Source organism: Cricetulus griseus, chromosome 2 (assembly GCF_003668045.3).
Source record: "Cricetulus griseus strain 17A/GY chromosome 2, alternate assembly CriGri-PICRH-1.0, whole genome shotgun sequence".
NCBI lineage: Eukaryota > Metazoa > Chordata > Mammalia > Rodentia > Cricetidae > Cricetulus > Cricetulus griseus.
The window spans coordinates 262,611,743-262,631,961 of record NC_048595.1 but is presented as its reverse complement, the minus strand read 5'-3'; the positions used below and the strand labels follow the sequence as shown (position 1 = coordinate 262,631,961).

The 20,219-nt window shown below is 41.1% G+C and overlaps 1 protein-coding gene across 1 annotated transcript in view; it reads left to right on the top strand.

Moving 5' to 3' along the window:
- The window catches only part of Slc16a10 (solute carrier family 16 member 10), a 93,790-nt gene extending 77,174 nt beyond the window's left edge, over positions 1-16,616 (top strand). Inside the window, exons 4-6 of the mRNA XM_027402174.2 lie at positions 3,087-3,230; positions 13,122-13,350; positions 16,384-16,616. Coding sequence (XP_027257975.1) covers positions 3,087-3,230; positions 13,122-13,350; positions 16,384-16,616 — 606 coding nt within the window. The remainder of the gene's footprint in view (positions 1-3,086; positions 3,231-13,121; positions 13,351-16,383) is intronic.
- The last annotated feature ends 3,603 nt before the right edge of the window (positions 16,617-20,219 follow it).

Genomic DNA, 20,219 nt, shown 5'->3' with positions numbered 1-20,219 from the left:
TTACTTTGCCCTCCACATGGGATGGAGAAAGCAGAGATCCACTGGATGCTTTCAATTCTTCCTAAAGAACACTTGGGACACCACCACAGCACATCTATCCTGATTGGCCGTTCTCCCCCAGAGAGAGCTCCTTCGGCATCACCCGCAAGCTCCTGGTCCCTTCCGCAGTGGCTGCATGTGCTTGCCATTATCAGTGAATTCATCAAGAAACATAGTCCAAGCCACTTTGTTCTTTAAAACTGGAAAAGTTTGTTGGCTGTTGTAAAAAGCAAAAAAAGAAATGAAATGAGTACTTAACTACATAGCTGAAACATTGTTTTAATAGGCACTCAACATTAGGCTACTTTGCATGCCTTCACCTCCAGGATGTCTTCTGGTTCCCTGCATGTTGTACTCATAGCATATCTCAGCCCAGACTTGTTATTCTAGTGCTTAGTTGCTGTTACAGTGTAAGTATGGTATATCTAAAGGGGCAACTGGAGGTCAGCTACAGTAGCAAAGCAGAGGTCTGCACTTTAAGTATAAAGGTGATGGACCCTGAGGGGGATGTAAGCCTAGCGGGGAGCTAAATTTTGAATTTAGGAGATGCAGGAGTCTGGGTCTCAGACAAGAAGTGTGTTAGAAGCTTACTATTGTGGCCCAGGTAAGGAGTGACAAGAATCTGAACACAGACCAAAGCAAAGATATATGAGTCACTTAGCCAGAAAATCTTACAATTTGGTGGCAATCTGATTTGAAGAGAGGAACTGGAGTAATCTAAGATGGTTATTGGATTTCTACTGCTGTTGGTGAGCCAATAGTACTTACTGTTAACCAAAACGTAGGAGGGCAAATTAAAGAGTAGGTGAATTCAGTCAGTATGAGCTGCGTTGACTTTGAGGTACCTTTGAAGTAGACCAATAGGTTATGTTTGGTTTGACAAGGCTGGGTAGGAACCCATGTGAAACTGAAGGTGCCAATGACACTGTGAAGCAATAGCAAGAAGTTACAAAGCCTAAGAGGGCACAGTGGAGGGGAGAGAACATATTAGCATACACAGTCCACATTGTGAGCACAGCTTCCCTACTGAGCTGGATGGGATTAAGACTAAGATCAAAGCTGGCCTAATGCAGATTGCAGCCATGTTCTGTTTGGCTTGTGTGGCATTGGATCACATGCTGTTCTAAATTCAAGTTAGGTGCCAATACTTCTACACAAGATCCAGACTTCATATATCTTCTAAGTTTTAAAACAAAAAATTAAAAAACAAATAAATAAACAAAAAATAAAACAAACAAACAAACAAAAAAGGCTGGGAGAGAGGACCAACAATATGAGTAGTAACGGTTTTCTGGAATGTGTACCCTTTCTCTACATGCTTCTGCCTCTCTTTCTACAGGTTCAGTAGACATTTGAATTTTCTACATCAGAGCCAAGGATCAGTAGTTAATAAACATAAAAAGATAGATTAGTAACAGATTATGGAGAGCTTTAAATACCAGACAGAGTATAAAATGTAGTAACAAGCAACTTCTGGGTTGTTGAGATTAAAGTCCTATTTAAGAAAATTATTCTGAAGCAGTGTGAAAACAGAAGTTAGAAAAATTTCCATTTTAACTAGAAATTTTAATTATTTATTGTTATACGTATGGGTGGTTTTGCCTGCATGTATGTCTGTGCACTATATGCATGCCTACAGAGGCAAGGAGCGGGTGTGATCACCTGGGACTGGAGTTAGACTCAGCTGTGAGCTGCCACGTTGGTGCTGGAAACCAAACCCAAGTTCTCTGGAAGAGCAGGCAGTGCTCTTAACTACTAAGCCATCCCTCCATCCCCAATTACCAATTTTTAATGAAAAGAGATGAGATGTTGTAAAAATATACAACTAGGTTTTAAAAATGGAAAGCAGAAAAACAAAGTTAAATGGAAGTGTCTTAAGGAGGGATCTGCCATCTTAAAAAGTCCCCCACTACCACACTAGTTATTTGGGGTATTGAGCTTGGTGGAAAATTTGTTTGTAGTCTCCTAAAACTCCACTGGATGCTGCGGTCATTATGGGAAAGTCAAAGAAGCTGTGCTTGCTGGCTGTGTGACCCAGAGGTCACTGTAAACACTGTTTTCACTAGACTTTAAGTGGAGTAAAAGACCCTTATTCCTCCCACCCCCATCTTTTACTTCAACACAGCCCAGTGTTCAAAAGTTGTAAAAAGGATGGCCAACAATAGTATCTGATCATAACTGCATGCCAGACATTCTTCTAAGGGGGGGTGGCTGAACCTAGTGCTTCACATGCCTGGTAGGTGCTTTAGTCTGCCCTAACTCTTGAGTTTTCTACATAGACGTTTTACTTAATCCTTACAACCACCCTTGAGATAGTATCTATTTTATAGACAAACTGAGATCCTAAAAAATCATTCAGCCACAGGGTTGATAGGTTAGAAACAGTACTTGGATCTGGAGGTCTAAGAGATTTGACCACTGTAAACTGTTTGTGTATCTGTATCTGTTAGCATGCCACACAGGAACCTTACACTTTCATTCAGGAAGCTCTGGTAGAACGTATTTCAAGGGTATCAGTTTTGTTCTGTTCCCCCAGAAGATAAACCTCTAAAGATGACTTTTAGTCATCTTTCAGGGGCAGGTGGTATGCCAAGTCACTGTTCTTTTCTGATGAATGGCTCATTGTTAATGTGATCTGTATACTGAAAAAAATATAGGAATAATTTTTTAATTTGGTTTTCTGAGTCAAGGTCTTGCTGCATGATCTAGGCTTCCCTGAAATGTGCTATGTAGCCCAGGCTGTCCTTGCATTCTCTAACCTGCCCTAGTTCTTCGAGGGCTGGGAAAACAGGTGTGTGCCACCACCACTCAGAAAACTTATCCCTTTTATGTAAGCTAGATTAAGATAGATTTCTTATATGTTCTCCTAGAAAATTATTTCAGGAGGAGTTTTTAAATCTTTTCATTTTAATCTTGAAAGGGGGGTTGGAGTAGCAGTGTAGAGGGAAAAAAAAAAAAAACACATTTGATGTTTAATGGTGCCTGTCTCAAACTTTGTGAGGTTTCCCTACCATATTCAGTGTGGTTTCCTTTTTCTTGACTTGCAGATGAACTATGTAAAGGAAAGATTTCAAGATGAAAAGAACAAAGAGGTGCTTTTCATGTGCATTGGCATCACTTCTGGAGTTGGGCGCCTTCTCTTTGGCCGCATTACAGACTATGTGCCTGGAATGAAGAAGGTTTACCTGCAGGTACTCTTACACTCTCCTTTCCCTGTAGATGGAGGCTCACCTGCCGGTGCTCTCAGGCTCTCCTTTCCCTGTAGATGGAGGCTCACCTGCCGGTGCTCTCAGGCTCTCCCTTCCCTGTAGATGGAGGTTTACCTGCAGGTACTCACACCCTCCTTGCCCTGAAGGTACACACATTCACACTTTGCTCAACAGACTTAGTTCCTTGCTCCTGGTTGTGCACTTGCACTAAATGCTTCTATATGCATATATGCTTTAAAACTGTGAAATACTTTCTAGAACATAACCTTTGCAGACATGTTTTTAATACAAAATAATCAGTTACGAGGTTGAGTTTTAAATATTAGGGATTGACAGTCAGATAGCAATCTTTTCTGCTTTGTTAGGGAACTCCACTAAACCAGAATGTTTATGCCTGTTGTGTTTTCTCAGACATCTTTATTTTTTGGAAGAGTTATCAGTCAAGTGCAGATCTAATGTCATTTGCACTCTTTTGTGAAATTTGGGTGTAAGTTTCTAACTTTTGAGCTGCTTCATTGCCTTGTCTGCTAGGTGTTATGGAGCGTGCTTAAACAGATAATAATTAAATAATTAAACAGATAATAATTAAAGATTATTATTATTGATTATCAACAGGCAGTTGAGTATTTCATGCCAGAACTCTGCAGCTTGCTAGATAGTGAAGAGTTCAACACAGTCTGTGACCCTCAGTTAGTAGCTAAAGGTATTATGGGGACATGGATGATACCGTATTACGGCACAGTGAAATAACAGTTGTTTGGGGAAAACCGGAATCACTAGTGAGGGTCTAAAGAGTATAAAGAGACAGGAGCTAGTGGAGTGTCACTTAGTAACAGATAGCTTGCCTTACTTTAACAAGGCCCTGTTTTTTTCCCCCCCCACCACAAAAAACTAGTTGTTTTCTATAAATGGATAGGTGGATGGATGGGTGCAGAGAGACAGCTATAAGGAAGAAAGAGAAGAATGTCCTAAGTGAGGAAAACACATGGACCACATATGTGTGTATATGTATGCCTGGGACGCTGGATGTCTGAATGACATTAAGGAAGAATAGTAGACAATATAGCTGGAGGAAGGCCAGGTTAGGAAGAGACATTTATGGACATAAAAGATGGCGAATTCCCACACATCATGCTATATGCCTATAATCCTAGCACCATAGAAGCAAGAATATTAACACACGTTCAAGGCCAGCCTGCTCTACATGGCAGTCCCAACCTAGCTGGGATTACACAGAAACACCCCCTTTCAAAAAACACAACCAAATGAACATAAAGATGAAAGGGGGTGAGTTTTATTCTTCAGTCTACTTCAAGCCATTGAAGGTTTTAAACAAGGGACTGACATGAGCAGTGCTTTATAAAGATCAATCTGGTAACGGGAAGGAAAGAATGGAGTAAGAATGGGTGAGAGTTGAGGAAGTTACAGAAGGCCATATGCTGAGTGGTTCCATTGATCTAAAATTTACAATAGAACGATCATTAGGAAGGTAGATTTGTGGCTGTTGGGGATTGGGGGAAGGTGATGATTTCTTTCTGGGGTGGTGAAAAATGTTCTAAACTGAGAAAAGTGGTGGTCTAGTAATACACACAAGACAGGCAGTGTTATAGTATTCTTTAGAGAGAGTGCTAGGGTGAAGTGATGCTGGTTGGAAACTGCTGATGTAGTCTAGGCCAAGACATGGGGACCAAACAGTAAATCAGAGGCATAGAGAACAGGAGCCAGGTGGGGTCGTTTATGCCTGAGATCTGTTGCTTGGCTAATGGTGGAGATGGTTTCATTAGCTCATGAGATTAGTAATGCAATCCAAGAAGACAAACTCTATTTCTGCCACATTAGTGGTGCCTGTAAAACATCTAGGTTGAGCTTGGGTAAAGCATTGTGGGACTTGGAGATTCTTGGGCTGAAAGGAAGTGACCAGGTTGGTAGGAAACACCTGGGAACAGAGTGCTTCTGGACCAACAGTGGCCAGCAATATGAGGAGCCAGTGTAGTGACTAAAGTAAGGTCATTGATACCGATGCATAAATGGGAATGTAGACAACTCTATCCACAGGACGGTAGGGGGAAAGATTTGGAGATTAATCATGAAAGGGGTGAAACTTGGGAACGGAAACTATGTGGAACAGGTGTTTATTAGTGGCTGTAAGTAACAATGAGCACTTTGATGAGTCAGCTGGTGAACTGGGTGCTCCCTGTGTACCATCTCCAGTCCTGGCCCCCTCCCTTCAAAGAAGGTATAGTTCTTTCTTTGTTTCCACTTACAGACTGTGGGGTCCAGGCAGACAGTCACAGGCCAGAGCCTGTTACACAGCTAGAAGGAAGTGGAGTTACTGCAACTGGTGAGCTTCTCCTCCTCCCACCAGTGTTGGGAGTAAAATTGAGACTCTTGTTAATGTTTGTGTACTCCTTTATAACGTGTAGAGCCAAACTTGGCATAGTGGTATACTCCTTTAATCCCAGTACTCGGAAGGCAGAGGCAGGCAGATATCTGAGTTTGAGGCAAGCCTGGTCTACATAGTGAGTTCCAGGACATCCATGGCCACATAGAGAAACCCTGTCTTGAAAAAAAAATATGCAGGGCCTTCATAGTTCACCAAATAAAGCTGTGTGCCTGAAAAGCCTGATGAACTGAGTTTCATGCCCGGGATGTACGGAAAGGTAGAAGGAAAGAACTGTACTCTAAGTTGTCCTCTGGTCTCCCCATGTGTTCTGTGGCTTGTATACCCCACCCCCATCCCCAACACACACACACACACACACACACACACACACACACACACACACACACACACACACACACACACACACACACACACACACACACGATCACCACTGGGCATGGTAGCTCACACCTGTAATCCAGTACTTATAAGGTAGGGTTGCCACAAGCCACCTGGGATTCAGAGTAAAACCGTGTGTCAATACAACAATTGAAGTATTTATTTATTACATGATTCCATCCTTTATAATATCTCATTATAATAATGAGATATTATAATATATGTGATATATAATATCATTTAGTGAACTAGTTTTGTTTTCTAATGTCAAGGTGCCCTCTGCTGGCCATCTGTTGCATTGATGCCCTTCAGCTTTCAGGTTGTAAAAACAATTTTGAACGCTCTGCTGCATTAGTCCAGGTGGAATGACACAAACAGGATAGACAGGGTCCCTGAGTTCCTAGAGCAATTTGTAGCTGGGAAAATCAAGATGTGTCTGGACCAAGACAAGGAGGGGCCAGTTATCCAGGTCTTCAGTACCAAGGCATTTTCCTTTGTTGGAGAATGTTAGCATGGTTTTCATGACGTGTGTGTGTGTGTGTGTGTGTGTGTGTGTGTGTAGGATCAGTTACAGGGAAGGACATAAAAGTGTAGGAGAGGGAGGGCACCTGCTGTTTTAGACCTTACCTTGTTTTTTGGTTCTCTTCTGATTTTATTGGTTATGATGGTGGCTTGTTATTTTTGAGACAGCAACTTGCTATGTAGCCTTCAATTTACTATGAAGCTCAGGCTAGCCTCAAACTCACTATAGTCCTCCTGCCTCAGACTTCCTAGTACTTGGATTGCAGTTGTGAACCACCATGACTAATGTCTGAGTTTGTTCATCCAGATGTGGAGGTGTTTGTGATACTCAGTAGCACCTGCTAAGTGACAGAAGAGGTGATTATTTCAAAAAAGCCCCTGAAGAGTCAAGAACATACTTTGGTGTGTTCTGTGGCTGTCAGGGGCCACTAACTACACTCTATCCAGGGCTGGGGTTTTTAAGTTTGTGAAGGGTCTTCCTTCCCTAATTTAGGGTTGCTGGCTGATTGGCCCACAACTGTTGTATAAACATGTCCTGATCTGCCTTGTACTTGTTAAACCAGTCCATCAGCTGAGGGCTCTCCAGGGAGGAGTGGGAAAAAGACCACCAAGTCTTTGTTTTAAGATGCCAGGCTTTTATCTCAGGTCTGGGGGCTGAAGAAGAATCCAGCCATTTTGGAAGTTCAACACCTTCATTACCTAGATACGGTCCCTCTCGCATCTGTCTGCCTACCAGAGGATCTGTCTAACTTCTAGTCCCTCATATGGACATCATGTCCATATGTAGAGACAACTCCACATATGTGTGGACACAAATGCCCTGGTACTGTTGTCATTCTGGAGTGGTCATTCTGGACTACAGTATAGGCTGAGGGTGGAGGATTGAAGAGAACTGTAGTGTATTACTGTGGACATTTCTCCAGACCATGAATTGCCAGGGGAATGTATTCACAGGTTACAGAGATAATAAGAAAAAAATAGAGTGGTGTTCATGCCCTCTTCATGTGTAAACGTTGTCTTCTGTTGAAAAAGAGTAAACTCTCAGTGTTACTGAACTCTGTTTTCATCTTCTTACTACTAGCACTTTACATGGTGTGGACCTTACCAAATGTTTTCAGATAGTGTCCAAATACTTAACTATTCCCCAGCCTGTGAAGCACTATAGGCCCTGACTGCCTCAGAAGACGCCAGTCCTTTGGTCGTGTGGCATCATCATTCCACTTAGTTAGCGCAGGCTGCACAGGACTTAGCTGCTGTCTGCCCCAGGTGCCTGGAAGGGGTTGAGAAGCCTGGAAATGGTAAGTGAGTATATTAAGGGAAGCATTTAAATTTAACTGTGCCCAGTTGTATTTATGCCTCCAAAAATTCCTTATGCTTATTCAGGTGTAGCTTAGCTTCCCCCTTGGGTCCAATGTCTTGAGTAGGTTGGGCCTGTTTTTGTCTCCCCAGAACTGCTATGCTTCAAGAAAAGATTGTGTAATGGAAAATTATTTATCTTTCAAACTGGGTTCTGGTATTGACAGATCAATATGTGATCTTTGTGTCTAATACTTTTTTAAAAAAAAGCAAACAAACTTTCTTAAGTGTCTTTCAGCCATTTTAGATTTCTCTGTTGAGAATTCTCTATTTAGTTCTGCACTCTGCTTTTTAATTGCATTGTGTGGTGTTTTGGTGGCTAGCTTCTTGAGTTCATTGTATATTTTGGAAATCAGCCCTCTGTCAGATGTGGGAATGGTGAAGATCTTTTCCCACTCTGTGGGCTGCCATTTTGTGTTGTTGACTGTATTCTTTACTTTACAGAAGCTTCTCAGTTTCAGAAAGTCCCATTTATTAATTGTTGGTCTCAATGTCTGTGCTACTGGTGTTATGTTCAGGGAGAGGTCTCCTGTACCAATTTGTTCTAGGGTTCCATCTACCTTCTCTTCTAGGAGGCTCAGTGTGGCTGAATTTATGTTGATGTCTTTGATCCATTTGGACTTAAGTTTGGTGAATGGCGATAGATATGGATCTATCTGCAATCTTCTATATGTCTGAATCCAGTTATGCCAGCACCATTTGTTGAAGATGTTTTCTTTTTTCCATTGTATAACTTTAGCTGCTTTGTCAAAAATCAAGTGTTCGTAGGTGTGTGGGTTAATATCAGGGTTTTCAATTCGATTCCATTGGTCAACCTGTCTATTTTTGTGCCAATACCAAGCTGTTTTCAGGACTATGGCTCTATAATAGAGCTTGAAGTCAGGGATGGTGATGCCTCTGGAAGTTTGTTTATTGTACAGGATTATTTGGCTATCCTGGGTCTTTTGTTTTTCCATATGAAGTTGAGTACTGTTCTTTCAAGGTCTGTGAAGAATTGTGTTGGGATTTTGATGGGGATTGCATTGAATCTGTAGATTGCTTTTGGCAAGACTGCCATTTTTACTATGTTGATCCTACATATCCAAGAGCATGGGAGATCTTTCTATTTTCTGGTATCTTTAATTTCTTTCTTTAAAGACTCAAAGTTCTTGTGATATAGGTCTTTCGAGTGTTTGGTTAGCGTTACCCCAAGATATTTTATAGCATGACCTATTTGATCAGGTCAAGCACAAAAACACAAGATTTAATTAGGGGAGTTTGTTTGATTGCAAATGTTTCTAAGACTGCTTATCTCCTTTCAGAGTTATGCACAGGACAAAAATGTATCTGTAACCACGACTGGGAGGTTTCGTCTCTCCGAGCCCTTTACCTCTGCCTCCCCCTTCTTAAGTAGAGACTAGAGGTTTTATTAAGTCACTCTTCTGGAGATGGGAAGTCCAAGAGTGTAATGGCTTCTGGTGTCATTCCTCAGTGTGTCTTAATATAGCAGAGACATCACATGGTGACAGAGCATGGTTAACTTTTTGATTAAAAATAACTCCCTAACTCTTTGCCTGTTTGATACCTTTTAGACATCGAGATTTCCACATTTTGGTGATATTTCAGCCTTTTTGTCTCAAGCAGCAGAATGTCTTCTGCTTGTTCAGGATCCTAGAGGGCTAGAGCCTGGTTGTGTTGGCTGATTTTATGTCAACTTGATACAAGCTAGAGTCATTTAGGGAAGAGGACTCTCAATTGAGAGTATGCCCTCTACATTGGCCTATAGGCATATCTTTCAGGAATTTTATTGGTAAATGCTGTGGGAGGGTCCATCCCACTGTGGGCAGTGCCACTCCTGGGTGGGTGGTCCTGGGTTGTATAAGAAAGCAGGCTGAGCAAACCATGGGGAGCAAGCCAGTAAGCAGCTCCCTCCATGGCCTCTGCTTCAGCTCCTGCTCTGACTTGTATGATGGACTGCACTGTGGAAATGTAAGTTGCAATAAACCCTTTCCTGTCCAAGTTGCTTTTGGTCATGATGTTTTATCACACTAATAGAAACCCTAACTAAGACTGACCTAGTCTCCTCCTCCTTAATGCTGGTGCCTTCAAGCCCAATCATTACTCACTACCATGAAATTAATTACACTTGTGCTTTCATTGAAGTTGAGTCAGAGGGGAAAAAAAAAAGATTTTTCAATGTTTTAAAAATGGGAAAATGGAAGATTTTATTCTTTCAGAAAGTTAGTGTGGAGCTAGCAGTGGTGGTGCCCCATAGTCTCAGCCCTTTTCGCTGGAGGCAGGAAGACTATGTGTTCAAGGCCAGAATATCTATTCTCTGCCATTTTGGTACCCACTATACTTTAGATATACAATTATGAAGACTACATCCATCAAGACTACATAGTGGGACCTGCCACACTAGCCCTCCCCCCAAATTATAGTATGAAGTGCCAGATATTTTTCTCAGACAGCCATCTTATAATCTTAAACCAATCATAATTTTACTATAAAGTCCAATTTTAGTGTGGAAAAAATATACTCAGCTATATGATATAATGGTGTCAGAAAATAGCCAGCCTGTATTGTGACCATTTTCAAGCGCATTTCTTGCTGCTATGTCCATGGACAACTTATGCTAAAGCTGAAAGCTGCTGTTCCAAAGGTCAGGTTCAGGTGTCATTCTTCAGGAACTGTCTGTGTTTTTGAGACAGCTAACCCTTCTACCTGCTCAGCACACACCACCACCACACCAGTTCTTTTTATGTGGGTGCAGAGGGTCAGGCTTGTATGACATTTTGCCAACCGAGCTGTCTCTCAAGCCTGAAGACGTCTGTTCTCAAGTCCCACCCCCCTCTTGTGCACCCATGGAGCCCTTAGCTTGTGAGTAGATTCTCTGATACACGCTACCATGTTTGGTGTGATAGTTTATGTCAATCTGACATAAACTAGAGTTGCCTGGGAAGAAGGGACCTCAGTTGAGGTAATTGCCATCATCAGATTGGCCTGTTAATGATTGATGTGGGAGGCCCAGTCCACTGTGGGTGCTCCATACTAGGCCTGTGGGCTTGGACTGAATAAGTAGCTAAGCAAGCTAGAGGAGAGCAAGCCAGTAAGCAGCATAAGCTTCCTCAACTCTGGTCCTGCCTCCAGGTTCATTCTTGAATTCCTGCTTAGCTTCTCTTGGTATAGGAAACAAGGCCTGACTCATAACAAATAACTTACAACTAATAACAAATCAAGAGGAGTCTGGTGAAAATGAAGCATAGGGGCTGGAGAGATGGCTCAGAGGTTAAGAGCACTGACTGCTCTTCCAGAGGTCCTGAGTTCAATTCCCAGCAACCACATGGTGGCTCACAACCATCCATTATGAGATCTGGTGCCCTCTTCTGGTGTGCAGATATACATGGAAGCAGAGTGTTGTATGCATAATAAATAAATAAAAAATCTTAAAAAAAAAAAAGAAAGAAAGAAAGAAAAAAAAAAAAAAGAAAATGAAGCATAGAGTCACCAGAAAGGGGCACCACAGAGAAAGGCAAAAGTGGTTGGTGGGCCGACTGGTATAAGACAGTATTTTAAAGTTCCTGACCTCGAGACTTTCCCATCAGCTGGTACTTTAGAGACCCACAATCTCACATTCTTCTAGCATAGCTCTTTCCCCAAATTCCCCATCCTATGGGGTCAGGACACAAAGCCTTAGCTAGGAAGATTTTGGGACTCAGCCACATACCAGACTACCCGAAGCTTCCCCGCTCTGAGCCTGCTAAGACGAGATGGCGATACCTAGGGGCAAGAAGGCCCAGTGCCTCCTGCCTTTCTGTAGCTCTCTGATGAACTTTAAAAGGCACTTCACACTGAAAATGGACCGGCATGATTTATTTTTCACATTGGTGTCACCTGGAGTGTAAGCTAAATGAACCCTTTCCTCCCCAGGTTGCTTTGTTCATGGTGTTTATCAAAGCAACAGAGAAGCGAATTAGGACAGTTGTTTCTGGAAGCATGTCAGGAGGGCCTAGAGAAATGAGAAGATCTGAGACAGCAATGCCCACGCTTCTGTTTGTTTTTGTCTGCTGTGTTGCCCGCTGTCACTGGAGGGCACCCCCGGCAGGAACGTCCTGTCCATTCTGAGCTGCTGCACATGCGGACCACGAGTTCTAGGCTAGCTCTGTCTGTGTGCCTTGAATGTGTTATTTAGCTTTTCCCAGCACCATTGTCTGCATATAAAGCAGGGATAGCTATGTACTTCCAGCGTTCTAAGCTCAGCAGTGGAGCAACCCACGTAAAGTGATGAGAGTGGTGCCTGGAGCTTGGTAAACTATGCTGTATGTTTAAACTTCCTTCTGATTACTCATTCAGTGTTTTCCAGGGCTGAAGACAACTTTCAGGAATTGTTTCTATCCTTTTAACATAGGGTCCTGGGCCTGGAACTTAGGTTCTCAGCTTTGGTGGCAAGAACCTGCACTCACTGACCTGTTTCTCTGTCTCTTTATTTTAGTTTTGAGACAGGCTCTCACTATATAGCCCAGGCTGGCCTTAAACTTGATTCTCCAGCCTATGTTTCCTGGAATTCTCAGTATACATACCCAACATACCCAGCCGCTTATCCAGCTTTCATCATTTCTTTAGAAGTTACTGATTCTTCTCTCCCCATTTTTGTACCCTTTCTATTTTACATATATAACTATGGCATCCTCTAAAATATTTCATTTATTCTTTGTATTTAAGTGTCCTTCTCTCTAGAACTTAAGAGGGAGAATCATGCCTTATTCATTGTGTAAATCTCTGTATAGCATAATACTTATTAAATGGCAGGCAAAATCTGGAGTTTGGTTGAATGAGCTACCCTAACCTTAAGCTGTTTGGTGGCTCAAAATAGATATTCTGAACCTTCATATATAAGTGCTTACATATAATCTGTAGTATTATAAAGTGTAATGGCTTCATTAAAAATAATCAGGGATTTGATGAGAAAATTTGGATTAACAGTATTGACCCAGGGGCAAGAGCTCTAAACCTAGTATCTAGACCAAATGTATATTTAAACATATATAAATTCTGACTCAAGAATGTGTAGGCTGGGAAGGAAAATTGCTGTATAAAATGGTTACATTCTTGTTCCCCAATGAAAACAGTAAGAAAATACAAGAGGCTCTCAGGGAAGTTGATTCTACGTGAACAAGAGGAAGGGGAGGGTAAGTGTCCTCAAAGCAGTGCTGACATGGAGTCCTCTGTCCTAGGTACTCTCCTTTTTCTTCATTGGTCTCATGTCCATGATGATTCCACTGTGCAGCACCTTCGGGGGGCTCATTGCTGTCTGCCTCATCATGGGTCTCTTCGACGGATGCTTCATTTCTATCATGGCTCCCATTGCCTTTGAACTAGTTGGTCCTCAGGATGCTTCCCAAGCAATTGGATTTCTACTTGGATTCATGTCTATACCCATGACTGTAGGTCCTCCAGTTGCAGGTAAATAAAGCAATTCTAAAGTGATTATACTAATTCACAGTATCTTCTACTTTGGGTCCTAAGCCTCACTTATTTGTGAAACATATTGAACATATTAATAGTCCTTGTGTGCTTTTTCTCTCCCATTTTTAATAAGACTATGTTGAAAGTAGGTTGAAAAAGTTTATTGGGGAGCATTCTGAAAGTGTGTGTGTGTGGGGGGGGGTTAAGTTCAGGACCTTGTACATGCTAAGCAATCACTTACCACTGAACTATATTCCTCACAAAATATTACTTGTTGGGGATTGGGGAGTGCTGGGCATTGAACTTGAGCATAGGATATACTAAATACATGCTCTTCCATTGAGCTATGCATTTAGCCTCTACATTTTCAGTTCTGTTAGTATATGTTATGCAAATGGAAACATAAAAATGAAGATTTTGATAGATTTCTAAGCGTATACTACTTTTATATAAGAAGCATACTCCTGAGAAATGGTTGAAGAAAAAATACATTTAGTGGGAAGAACATGGATGTCCATGAATATAAAAACAATGTGGCTGGGCATGGTGGCACATACCTGTAATTCCAGGAGGCTGAGGCAGGAGAGCTGCAAGTTCAAGACCAGCCTATCTACACAGTGAGTTCCAGCAGATCTGGGGCTATATAATGAGACTTGACTCCAATCAGTCAATAACCAAAAAGTAAACAAAACAAAAATATATTGTTCATGTAATGGACAGGGATATTATTCATCCATAAAAGTAATGAGATGGTGACACTGATACATGATAAGGACACTGATACATGACAGGGACACTGATCTATGATAAGGACACTGATACATGCTACCAGGTGATCAGATGTCACAAACATTATGCTAAGTGACCAAAGCCAAATATAAAAGGTCACATATTGTATGATTCCATTTGTATAAAATAGCTGACATCTCCATAGAGACAGAAAACAGATTAGTGGTCCCCAGAGCCTGGAGGGAAGGATTGGAGAGGGGCCATTCAAGTAGGGATGGAGTTTCTTTTTAGCATGATGAAATGTTTAGAAGTAAATATAGCCATATAATGGTCACAGAGCACTGTAAGTTCAACTAAGTGCCAGTCTACTGTTCACTTTTAAATGGTTACCTCTATATTAAGTGAATTCTACCTTTAGAAACCTTATAAATGATGGTGTGATGTCTTACTTGGACACTAGTGTGAGAAGATCAGTTTTCAATACAATTAGGATAAAATTTCAATTATATACAGTCACCTGTGTTTGATATAAGTAGCTCAATGAAATTTCAGCTTAATTAATTCTTACATCGGGAACCACATTGCTGGACCAGAATCAAGGATTCAGGGTTACCAGGGAGCAGATCAAACAGTTTAAGCTGGAATGGTGAGGATCCCTGTAGAAGCCTCCATTCCTTCCTCTCTTCTCAGGTGATACATTGTTCACTTAGTTTTGTTTGGGAGGTTCCAGATACACAGGCAATTGTAAAAAGCATTTTAGTGGGAACAGTGTTGCTTTAGTAGGAATGGCACCTGCTCACAGACCAAGAGTAAGTGGTGCAGTAGCCGGAAATTACTGGAGTGGGAAGAATAATACACAGAGCAACTGACAGAATTATCACCCCCCATTTCCTCAGGGGTTCAGAGGTCATTATTGTATTACAGTTAAGCCTGTTTGTTAGTATCCATGGGATGAAATGTGAGACATTTGGATTCTGAAGACAGGAATATTGCATATTTAGAGGTGCTGTGTATTTTATGTTTAGATCCAAAATAACTGTACATATTCATTTATATGTACATATGTTGCTATGGCACTGGAGACATCCTTAGCTATGCATTAAATGAACTTGGATAGATTTTCTTCAATTCAATATGTTCCCTGGATATTTTAGATAATCTGACATTGCACAGTAAGAGTTCAAACACACACAAAAAACAAAATAAAACAAAACAAACAAAACAAACAAAAACCTTTAGTCCTGGATTTTTGGAAATTTAGAAGTAAAATAATATTTTCCAGAAGCAGAGCCTAAGGATCATCAAATGCCAAACATAGACTTTAGGGCTTTCTGTTTATTTTGGGACAAGGTCTTTCCATGTAGCCTAGAACTCTCTGTGTAGTCTAGGCTGGCTTCAAACTCACAGATCCATATGCCTCTACCTTCCAAGTGCTGGGGTGAAGTCATATGCTGCTAGGCCTGGCCAAAGTATAAAGCATTTTTATACTTTCTTCCCAAGGATGGGCAAGCCTTAGTATCTTTCTCAAACATATTTAAAAATCTCTCTTTTGAGCCGAGAGATGGCTCAGTAGTTAAGAGCATGGACTGCCCTTTTCTCAGAACCCGCATGGTAGACAACTGTCTCTAACTCCAGATTCTTCCTTGCATGTCAGGCAGGCATTTAGAGCACAGACAAACATTTAGACAAAAACAATTTCTTTTTTCTGAGACAGGGTCTCTCTGTGTAGTCCTGGCTGCCTTAGGACTCACTCTGTAGACCAGGCTGGCCTCTCTCTGCCTTCTGAGTGCTGGGATTAAAGGTGTGCCACCACTAGTGAGTGGTACCCAGCAGACACGCACAAGCACACACACACTATTTATGAGTCTTTTTTTTTTCCTTTTTATCCCAATTCTTGGATTTATAACTTTTCATGTTATTGTATTACAGTTTAAAGTAGTTTCTTGTTAAAGTCAAATAAGATCAAATGAAGGTGTAGATACTTTAGAGATGATGGGTCCAGATGTTCCCACCCACCTTCAGCTGAGACAAGGGCCATTACCCTATGCATTTGCATATCCCAGGTGACCTCTGAGGGGCTTTGGGAATGCCAAAGCTTAGCTGCAAATACTTTCTGCATGTGATAATTTGGAATGACTTGTATTCTGTGGTACAATTTTAGATAGATTTATTTTTTCCTTCTTCATATCAGCAAAAGGTTTACATTTCAAATCTGTTATCTGAGCTGGGCCTCTCTCAGTGTGACTGAGCTGGGAGCCAAACTGGTTCTTTCCTTGTGACAGCTGCTTTCTCCCTTTCCAGGGTTACTTCACGACAAGCTGGGCTCCTATGATGTGGCCTTTTACCTTGCTGGAATCCCTCCCTTTATTGGCGGCGCTGTGCTTTGTTTAATCCCGTGGATCCATAGTAAGAAGCAGAGAGAGACCACTAAGAGCACTGGAGGGGAGAAGATGGAGAAGATGCTGGAGAACCAGAACTCTCTACTCTCAAGCTCCTCTGGGATCTTTAAAAAACAATCCGACTCTATTATTTAATGCGGTGCATATCTCCACCTGACTGTATTTGCTTTTGAAGTTTCCCTTTTATATGAATTGCAAATTTCTTATTTTTTTAATCATCCTTGGAATAGCACAAATGGATAATGGAACCTTTATTACTACCAGAACCATTTTCTCTCCCCAAATAGCTTTGGTATTTCCAGGAATCAGGGGGAAGAGACTGTTTGTTACAGGCAAACATATCTGGAAGTCAAACTTAAACATTCAAAGCTATCGCAGTAACAAGCAGCCGTGGAAGCCAAGGATTCTGTGCAGCTGGCACAGACACATACAGTGTACCGGAAGTATTTTGTTGGTTGCTCCATTTGGTGTTTTTAGTTTCAGTGTTTTAGTTTCTTCTGCATTTTGGAACTTTTTTGCAAAATTTAAGCCTGGGTCCTAGATAATAGCAGGCTAACATAAAACTCAAGTCTGTTGAATGATTTAAGCTATAAAATTGGGAGAGTCTGGCATGCTCCAGTATGAAGGGACCTGCTGGGAGCAGAGGCTCATAAATACCCAGGATGGAGATGAAGGCTCCTCTCATAGGCAGCCATCAGGCATTTCCTCCACTAACCTTTCTTCCCTTTGGTTTGTAGTGTGTTTTACTCCAATAGCCAGAAACACCCCAAATTCCTGATTTTGTGTAAACAATAAAGTAAAATAGAATGTATAAAAGATATCCTGGCAATTTTAACAGAATTTTCCTGACTTCTGGATTTATTAGCACTGTATTGTGTCTTGTTGGGCATGTTATCAGTTGGCATAATGGGCACAGACTGAAAGTAGTACAGAACTGTTTTTATCTATTGGAAAGATATCTGATAGAAATAATTGTTTAAATTGACTTGTGGAATTAATTTTTCTAAAAGGTTAAGTATACTCAGAAAAAGAAACAACTCCTAAATTTTTTAAAAAAAATTAGCAAACATTTGCATTTTTGTGTACAGTCATGTGCCAGTGACATGGCCACACTGAGAAGCCTGGTGGCTGGTGCTTTTATTGTCTAAATATGGCAGAGTTGACTTGCACAAACTAAAGAGATACCATTGTAATCAACTGATAGGATCTTGTTGACACAGTTCTTTGACTAGAAAATCAATGTGGTATTTATCTGCCATGTGCTCCTTATTAATCCCCCCCCATTTATGTCTACACTGTAGAAAGCAAGGTTTTAGCTCTGAGGACCTAAAATTAAAACCAAAGTCGGGCCATGACCCATTACTCATTTATAGAAACAGGAACACATTCCTATATCTATATTTTAGACCTTTAAGCGGTAAAATGTGAAGTGTATTTAAATCGTTGTCTTAGATGACTATTAAATCATAGTTGAATGCAGCTTGATTGTTCATGTGAAAAGAGTATATCTTTCCCTAAGCACTTCCAGGATCCTTCTAAGTTATCTGGAAGGTGAGAAACAATTTTACTGTCTCACTACTTGGCTTTCCCTCTTATGTTGTTTGAAAAGGCAGTCCTTCCTCTCTCCATCTAGCTGGGGATGGGGCTACCTGGAGAGAATACAAACTTGTACTTGGTGGGAAGAGAGGCCATCACCAGAAAGCTGGAAAATCCAATGACTTTTCCTCTTAATAGCAGCTTTCTCACCATCACTGTGTAAAATAACAGCTTACATGCTAAGTGTACAATTTATTTCATGGGGGTTTGAATAACTGTAATTTATTTATTATTTATTTATTATGTCATGGAGTCTAAGTAGATCGGACTGAACTTCAGCTCTATTCTGTTGCTTCAGACTTGTGCAGGGGTCACAGGAGTGTGTTGCCATGTTCGGCAATAATTTTGATTTTGAAGTTATAAGCTTACTGTGATATATATATATATACAGTTTTTTTTTTTTTTTTTTTTTTTTTTTTTTTTTTTTTTTTTTTTTTTTTTTTTTTTTTTTTTTTTTTAGGCAGGGTTTCACTAAGGAGCCTAAGCTGTGTGGCCCAGGAGGAACTGAAACCCGAGGTCCTCCTGCTTCAGCTTCCTAAGTGGGGAATCACAGGTGTGTGCCGCTGTGCCCGGCTTCCACTTACAGCTACCAGTTGCTTTTTTGTTTTAAATTGAAGGGTCTTTGGCAATTTGTTTGCAAAAGGCTCTCTTTCAGGAGGAATATATATATGTTGGGTTTTTGAGACAAGGTTTATTTGTGTAGCCTTGGCTGTCCTGGCACTCACTATGTAACCAGATTGGCCTCAAACTCATAGAGATCTGCCTGTCTCTGCCTTCTGAGTGCTGGAATTACAGGTGTTCACCACCACTGCCTGGCTCAAGAGGAAAATATTTTAACCATATTGTCCTTTCTTGTTCTTTTCTTTCTTGTTTTAGATAAAGTTTTTACTATGTAGCCCTGGCTGGCCTGGAACTCACAAAGACCTGCCAGCTTTAGCCTCCTGGGTGCTGGGATTAAAGGGGTGCACCATCATGCCGGGCTATCTTTCATTAAGCATTTAGAAATACCTTAAGCATGATAATATAGTACATTACCAAGCCTTTCACCCATTCCTCCTCAGTTGCCTGAAATACTTTATCATTTTTAGGACTTTTAGAAGCTAAGGTGCTGGAGAGTTGGTTCACATTTAAGAGCATTTACTGATCTTAGCAAGGACCGGAGTTCAGTTCCCAGCAACCACATGCTGGCTCACAACTGCCTGTAACTCCACTTCCAGGAGATCTACTGATCTTTTCTGAGCTCCTGCACGCATGTGGTACACATACATACACTCAGGCATATGTATACACACAGTTAAAAAGAAATAGTTAAAAGTTAATAAAAAACATACAACTAAGGTAATTAAACCTGCCATTATAAAACATTAGGGCGGGATTTGTTGTTTTGGGGTTTTCAAAGAACAATTTTAGGGCCTTATGTAAGGGTGGTATTCTAACTAAGCTATATCCTCACCACAGGGGCTAATACAGACACCAATTTGCAGAAAGTGTAGCTCTAAAATGGAAAGCTGGCACTGTAAAAATTTGAAAAAAATGTTTGCCTTTCAGACTTGGTTGCTGTTTTGGTTTTGAAACAGGGTCTCACTATATAGATCAGGGTGGCCTGGAGCTTACTACCCTCCTGTCTGTCTCCTCTGTTGTTGTTGCTTGTTTGTTTTTTGTTTCGTTTTGTTTTAGTTTTTGTTTTTTGGAGACAATGTTTCTGTATGTAGCCCTGGCTGTCCTAGAACTCACTTTGTAGAGCAGGCTGGCCTCAAACTCATTGAGATCACCTGCCTGTGGCTCCCCCCTGCTGGGTTAGTGCTGTGTACTATCTCCTGGATTCGGTCTCCTTCAGTGTTGAGTTCAGGCACGTGGGGTTAACACAAGGGACAGAGGAGAGGTGCTTTCCCGAGTGGCACAGGGAACATGACATGGAGGTATACAAAATATTTTCACCAAGTTTAACAGAAGCATAGGTGTTACCTGGAAATCCCAACCTAATTTCTGATGTTTCTAATTATGTCTAATTATAGATGTCTTTCAGTTTCAGTGTGTTCTGGAAGAAGAGTGCCTTGACAGGACAGTCACAAAGCAGCTTGTACATGATAGGGACTCTCAGCACAAAGTAATGTCGAGAAGCCATGTCAGAGCTCAGAAACT